Source organism: Schistosoma mansoni, chromosome W (genome assembly GCF_000237925.1).
Source record: "Schistosoma mansoni strain Puerto Rico chromosome W, complete genome".
Taxonomy (NCBI): domain Eukaryota; kingdom Metazoa; phylum Platyhelminthes; class Trematoda; order Strigeidida; family Schistosomatidae; genus Schistosoma; species Schistosoma mansoni.
In genome coordinates this window covers 35,878,767-35,886,442 of record NC_031502.1, presented here as the reverse complement: position 1 = coordinate 35,886,442, position 7,676 = coordinate 35,878,767, and the positions used below count along the sequence as shown (strand labels likewise).

General features: G+C 37.2%; 1 protein-coding gene across 1 annotated transcript; it reads right to left on the bottom strand.

Moving 5' to 3' along the window:
* Positions 1-1,113: 1,113 nt before the first annotated feature.
* On the bottom strand, positions 1,114-6,653 carry Smp_135960 (hypothetical protein; the record flags this gene model as incomplete). Its single annotated transcript, XM_018789520.1, has 3 exons — positions 1,114-2,159; positions 4,214-4,418; positions 6,651-6,653. The coding sequence occupies 3 exons, from the start codon at positions 6,651-6,653 to the stop codon at positions 1,600-1,602; spliced, it is 768 nt and encodes a 255-aa protein (XP_018654955.1). The 3' UTR covers positions 1,114-1,599.
* Between the last annotated feature and the right edge of the window lie 1,023 nt (positions 6,654-7,676).

Genomic DNA, 7,676 nt, shown 5'->3' with positions numbered 1-7,676 from the left:
AACGAGCGTACGTAAGGGACCTGTCTCACATTGGGTTAAATGGTGTCATAGCTCGATATCACGCCACCCATCATACACGATGTTCATATGATAAAAGTACACAAAATTACCAGTAGTGAGAAAAATCCTACCCCAATATTCACTGAATTTATTTGCAATTTAGAAACGATATTCCGACCTTTTGTGTTAATGTTAGTGGTTAAAACTCAGTTACTCCGATAGCAGCAGTAAACAATGTGATTAAATCTTTTCCTCTCTTAATTACGATTTCAATTCAATGAATTTATCTTGAAATATCTGTCATTTTCCTTACCGACCTGGTTTTAGAATTCCGATAACAAGGCGTAATAAAACCATCTATTCCAATATTTCCAAAATTATCACCTCAATTATTGAAGAATCTTCTCTCAGAGTTATTTTTTATCTTCAGATGGTGTTCTACCTCTTTCCTCCTAAACAGTTTATTGAATGACTCGTCTCTGAATTTCCTATTAGGTTAATAATCATTAAAATTGACAACAAATCCAATTTATTGGCATCAGTGTAGCTGAAGAGAACACAATAAATTTATAATACTGTCTGCAAACCTTGTCCTTCTAACTTTTAGTACTAGTGTTTTTTTCTAGTTGAATTCATGAGTCAATTGAAGCTAGACCACTATGGAAAACCTGGAAGCACCGGATGGCTGTTTCGTTCTATAGTGGGATTCCTCAGCAGTGCGCATCCGCGGTCCCGCCTCGCGATGTTCGAACCCAGGAGCTATCCGTCTCTTGCGTGCGTTTAAACTCTAGACCACTGAGCCGGCATCCAACGGTGTCAATATCTTCAATAACTTCAACCAATCCACTAAATTGAGCCATCGTCCAACATTGTCTTCAGTGACTTACTATCTCACAACGGCCGTCCAGTGCTTCCAGGTTTTCCATGGTGATCTAGCTTCAATTGACCCATGAATTCAACTACAAAATTACTAAAATCTCCACAAAACCCCTTTTGATGCTAATGTTTTTGTACAAATCACAGAACTGCTACCAAATTTGCGGTTGCAACATTTACCATCAATTTACCTACATAGTGCTTTGAATCGATACAACCAGAAAAACCACGATATTTGATGATTGAACATTAGATTTTTTCAGGTAGTCCATAAAAACTAAGAAACACAAGAAAGATTCAGTTTCATTATGTGAAGAGTTGTTATAAAGATAATATATTTACAATTTAATTGGTATGTGAGCATCTTACTAACAAAATGAAACGCAATATGTGATTCTTAACACATAAATAATAAGAGACCGGTACTAAAAGTAATTTTTGATAGCAACGGAAAAGTTATCTACTTAAATACATACTAACATGTATATCTAAGTGTAGAAAATAAATATAAGGACTGTAAAAATGCTCGCTAAGATATTTATAGTACCCCATAGTTAAACATATTATGAAACCATGGGATACTGTAACGCAGGTTTTAGGAAAAAAATAAATCTAAAAGGAAGAGATTGTTCTTCACATATGTCGGGTGAAGGAGGTTAAGAAAACAGACAGACTACGGCAGACAAGGATATAACAAAATTAAGGATTACTAACAATCATATTTCAATGTCTAGACCATCTAAAAAGAATATAACAAGCGACTAGAGTAGAAGTTAGAGAGACGGTATTATGCAGTACTTTTCGTCTTCCATCATCTCGATGAACTAAAACCACTGGACGTAATGGAGGACTGTTTGAATTGGAATGATTCTCTGCAATGATAGCTCGAGCACGCTTTCCATTGCTTGCCCGACTTATTTCCAAAGAACCATTGGGGCTTTCACCGTTGCTCATTCCACTGCCTGAGGAATTATCCCCTGGATGTGAATTCGTCAAGGCATGATTACTACTTGTTACAAAGGAAGCTGTTCCAACGGGCAGAGATGCTAGAGATTGTGCCGCTTGATACTTACAGCATGGATCCCATTGCCAAAACAATGCATACAACCCTGCAGCAGAGGCACTAATCGCACTCAATGTAGTTGTAATAAACCGAATAACACTGGGTGTGATTGTTCGAACAGTGGGAACCCAACCAGTACCGAGGTCTAACGGTAAGTATATTTTAGAAAATGTGGAGTTCCATATCAAGCCAACACCAGCTGTAGTCACAGCAGCTATTCCTGTGAAAACGGTAAGTAGATTTAAAACAAAACATATTCAGTTACTGGTCATCAGTATTATATGTTAACAAAAGTCAATACAAATCTATTCCAAATATTCCTACAAATAAATCCGTTACGATCAGTCTTTTTCAAATCAATTAGAAAATCAACACTCATCACCAGTAAGTTAACAGATGATAGTCGTTTTTGGAAAATAAACCTTTTTATTTAGATTTATAAGAGTAGAGAACAAAATTACACACAAACATGTGTGTTTGATAAAAACATTAACAATATTCATTCACAATTTGGAATCTGTAAATAAATACAAATATTTATCTTTAAGTCATAGCTACTATATGACGAATGTAGATACCAACGGGGCACCCGAAACGAAGCATATGGAGAAAGGTTTAGACAGGCAGTTTGACAATTTGAAATCAAGCGCCATTACAGATGAGCTATAACTTCGTAGAAATGTTAAGATTATCTAACAAACGAGTATATGTTGTATCCCGAAGAGAATTGTGAATGGTAACTTTTGAGGACTATTTGTGGACCAATTTAATATGTATATTTCCTATTGTATAATTGTTAAGTAACTAAACTATTCGTATTCGTGTTCCTCTTATCATTAGCTTTATTTTGACCTTTGAACTATTATTATACGATTTTCGAGTTATCATCAGTTTACCGATTACTTTCCTCCCTATTCACAGCCACATTTGGCCAAATATCGTACAAATGTTATTTTCTATTTTATGGTACGATGTGGTCTGTTTGGTTGGCATATAAACCCCATATGTTTGTGAATAAGGATTCATACCACAGAAGCTATTATTGGTGTTTTGGACTTAACTGGCTGGGCTAGGCAGAAGCAGGACCGGTTAGCGCTCTAGACTGCTCGTACGGTTTCGTGTCACTGTTCCAATCGATAATTCGCTGCTCCCTGATTGGCGGTCTCATCAAGTCATACATTACCAAGGCATCCATTCGGCCACAAGATATAACAGTATATGTTACTGACCATTAAACTTTATTCATCTTTATGAGCCATTTACTAGTGTATGGGCATCCCTACCAAGTATTGCATTTGGTTGACAATGAAAAGTGAATACTTGATTATATGTTTCAATTGAATACTCAGAAGGCATCTTGAATAATGAGTGAATTAACGAAACTAGGTATAACAGTTAAAGCTGTCAGACAATAATATCTACATTTATTCTTTATCTTGTAAACCTTGAGTTCATATCATATTCTATATTTCACTCTTGATCACATTTATTCTTACTGAGTTAAATTTTTAATATTTAGACTCCCAATGAAGTTCATGTTACCCTCCCATGCTACTCAAATTAGTGATTTCTTTTCTTTCTGTTTCTTTAGATACCAAGTTTGCAAATTATCTTAAAATGTTTTACTATCCCACGAATTCGTATTCCCTTTTAGAATTACATATTCTGCAATTAATATTTCCTATTACCACTCCAATTACCCTGCTATTTGTCTTGATAATTTCATCCCGTTGTATTGATATGGTGTGAAAACTTTTAAAGAAGCACATGGGCCCCAACTTCGACGTTGCTCATGAATGACTGTGCGCTGATGTAAACTGTGGGAATTTAGACAATCAGATATTTTTACTAGACCGCACGTTGTTTATAGACAATTTGTAATACACTGTCATCCAGCCATACTTAACGGATTGCAGAACTTGGTGTTATTTTAACCTTACTAATATGAATGCAGCATTTTTGACTCTGCAACATCAACCAAATGTTCGAAACCACGATTCCGCTTAGCGAACAAACAAATCCTAGGCATATGATGTACTCAATACAGTCAGCTCTCATTCAGCGGTGAGTGGGAGGCATTCCCACGAAGTAATCTTGTACTATGATGATAGAAGTTAGAGCAGTAGCTCTCGGGAGACATAACTCAAGAAGCAAGATGAAGTATTTTGTAGACAGTTATCGATAAATAAGGCACTTCATTATTTTGAGTGCAGTAAAAGACACACAATGAAACAATAATCAATAGAGATGATGGTAAAATGCTAAAAATCTTACCTGATATAACAGCTGTTTTATGTAACCAGTTACCCGTACGAATCCATCGCCACGTTACATCACCGAGAGATTCTGGTTCAATAATGACCATACATACTTTACGACTTAGTACAAAATCCAATTCACGTTCAAAGTCTTCAGGAGAGTGGCTATGATTGTATACTGCACGAATGATGGCATATGTCTTCTTTCTATTGACATTAGCCTTAAAGAAAACCCAGACATTTTGTTTAGTGAGGAGTCAGAACGATACAAACCTATGCTTTACAAAACCAGTCGATAAATATTTGAGTAAAAAATGACAATAGAACAATGACAAACTAACCACATAAATAATATATTTTTGAGAACACAGTGGTACAACAAACCTTTAGCATTAATATACAAAATATCTATCTGTATTTGAGCATACATAAGTAAAATAGAACTAAGTACGTCATACTCTACAACAATGATATAAAATATAGATAAAAAGTGCAGACTTAATTTATTGCATTTAGGGTAGTTGATACCTTTTAATTGCTCATTGCTGGAGTTAGAGACTTGTAATTTGAGGTGTTGCTTTTTAAGTTAAATGTTTTCAAATCATCACTACACGTTCAGCTTACATACGTGCAATAACAATACTTCATAAACAAGGTACGGCCGAGTGAGGAGAATCCAATCTCACTCTCGAAATGCTCTCACATGGCCACGCATATACAGTCACTATCATGAAAGTCCTGTTCACTGCCTTTTCGCGGCTGACGTGTTGCTTGCGGATTTGAGAGGACGAAAAGCGAATGTCTGGTGCTTTAACAGGGTTGGTGGATATCTAGGGCCCACATACGGGAGTCAGAAAACTCTGATTCCCAACCAATGGTGCATATGGGCTCCAGGATCCTGAGGCAACAAATGGAGTATGAATCAATCGTTGGTCACCGGCTACCATGGGACCGCATCTCGTTACGATGCTCAACCGCCTTGTGGATCAGATCTTTAGGTCAAAGGCTCGGGGTGTGGCCCCCTAAGAAAACCGCCTGCTTCGGTTTGGGCACCCGGGCAGTATCACAGCCCTCACACAAATCAAATTAGATTTGTGTGGCGCATATGTATCTGGTGCCTCTTTGCACCAATATTTATGTGTTTAAATAAATAAATAATAAATGTGTCCAAATAAATAAAAACTTATCTCTATAAAGTAGTTACAATGAGAATGTCTGACCAGTGAATCTAAGTGGAAGCTATAGCCGAGACAAACGGTAGATGGATCCAAGAATGGAAAAATATTAAGAAGTTAGTGAATGGAACTTTAGCAACACCCTTTTGACAAGCGGGCACCTTTCCACTAGAAAATGATACGAAATGAAAAACCGATGGAAATTAAGAATTAGAGGGTGGAAGTTTGGGTCCGAATTGGAGTTCTTCAGCATCACACAAAATATCGAACCCAAAATTTTAGGGTTTTGCAGTGGGCATAACCCATCGGTTGTCGAGTGGCTGAACAACGGTTTATAATTCGAGACCAGGGACTTACGTTTTATTTACAGACTTACATTTCATTCTCACGTGAAAAAAAACAACTAAAATCAACACACTGTTAATGCTCTATAGTCGAATAGGCAACCTAGGATGTAAGTTCAGTGCTAAGAATTCTTCTACAGAAAGGCAAAAAGAAGAGAGCTGAATTTCGATTATTTCTGTAGACTAGGAAGCCTGTAATCCCAGATCGGACACTTTCCGAGCAACTTATATTCCAATTACTTCAAGATGTGTCATCTATTAACAAGTTAAGTCATTATTTCGATAATTGTACACATTAGTCTGTCAAGACGTGGCACAGCCTGCGTGACCCAAACCTACATTATTTCTAAATAACATTACTGGGAAACTTCTAATTTAACTGATTTCTATTATCAGAATTTAGTCGAAATAAATAAGGGTATTGACAAGAATTTCAACACGGTCGCAAAACGATTGAGTGAATTCAACAAAATAACGAGACCTAAGGTAATAAAGACAAAGGATTTGACATCTGTACTTGTAATTTTCATCTGAAACGAAAGGGTGACCAAACATTTTATAGTCTTTTCTAAGTCAAAAGAAGTTTTAGGTATGGCAATTTCAAAATCAAAGTTACACAACCAAAGTTCAACATATCTTAGCGGATTGGTTTTTAATCCGAGATGGTGGTAAACCTCACTGTTGATGAACTTTGGTTGGACACTTGTGCATGTCTTCAAGACACTTCTGATGCTGGTCGGTAAGTCCGGAACAAGAACCCGAAAGTTATTCAGAATCCTATCAGCATCCCTGATGCTCAGACAGGCTGTTGTCATTGAATTTATCAATATCTTGTTGATCTGCTGTTTACGATTCACGGACTTCTGAGAGCACGAAGAATGACGTTATGATATCCTATAAGAAATTTATTGACGTATTCACTTCATACACGTACCATTATCATCCAGAAGCCTTTCATCGGGAAACCTAGAGGAAGGTTACATTAGGAGGAATATCATTACAATTAATTTTTCTGTTAACTGCCGTCAATTCTACATATATCACTGTCAAATTATGTGTACATACGTTGAGTATTTAAGTGATAGGATTAACCGGAAAAAATGGTGTCGATTCGACCCTACTATGACCGAGAAAAACAAGTATGTTTTTTTACTCGTCATAGGATGCGAGGTGATTCCATATAAGAATCCCGTACCTCAAATAACAACTTGTGTGCTACCAAGTCTCATCTTTCTGGTCCTCTTACAACTGATCATACTCTGGGCTATAACCTAAGAAGTTTATCGGGTAGCCGACTGGGACACTCTACCTCGTAGTTACACTATCATCACTGAATATACGTAAAGAAAGAACAGCTTCAATGCCTACCACAACATACCATGACCTTTCGTAGACATGGAAACTAAATTGACCGCTCGACAATTCAGTCCTCAGTAAGAAGGATAGGAGGTCTATCCGCCTATTATAATCCTTGAAGTTAGTAACACTTTGGAGGCCCAATCTCGTTTTGAATGAGTCAAAAGAAGGTGCTGGTATTAGATGTTATGGTAAAGAATTCCAGTAGTCTTCAGTCTTCAGTAATAAGGATAGGAGGTCTAGTGACCTATTTTAATCCTTGCAGTTTGTTACACTGTGGAGGTCCAATCTCGTCTTGAATATATCAACAGAAGGTGCTGATATTACGTGTTCTGGTAGAGAATTCCAGTAACTCACTACTCGGTGCGAGAAACGAAACTCCAGACGTAGACGATTTGATCTCGGTTTTTGGACTTTCTTTGAATGTCCTCTCAAATGACCAGCCCTAGACGGGAGGAAACGATAGGACATGTTGGTACCAAGGTCATCGTTCAGGATACGATATGCCAATATTAGATCACCCCGTATTCGCCGGTAAGATAACGGGAATAAGTTAAGGTGTCTCAGTCTGTCATCATACGATAGGCCAGATAGGCCTTCTACC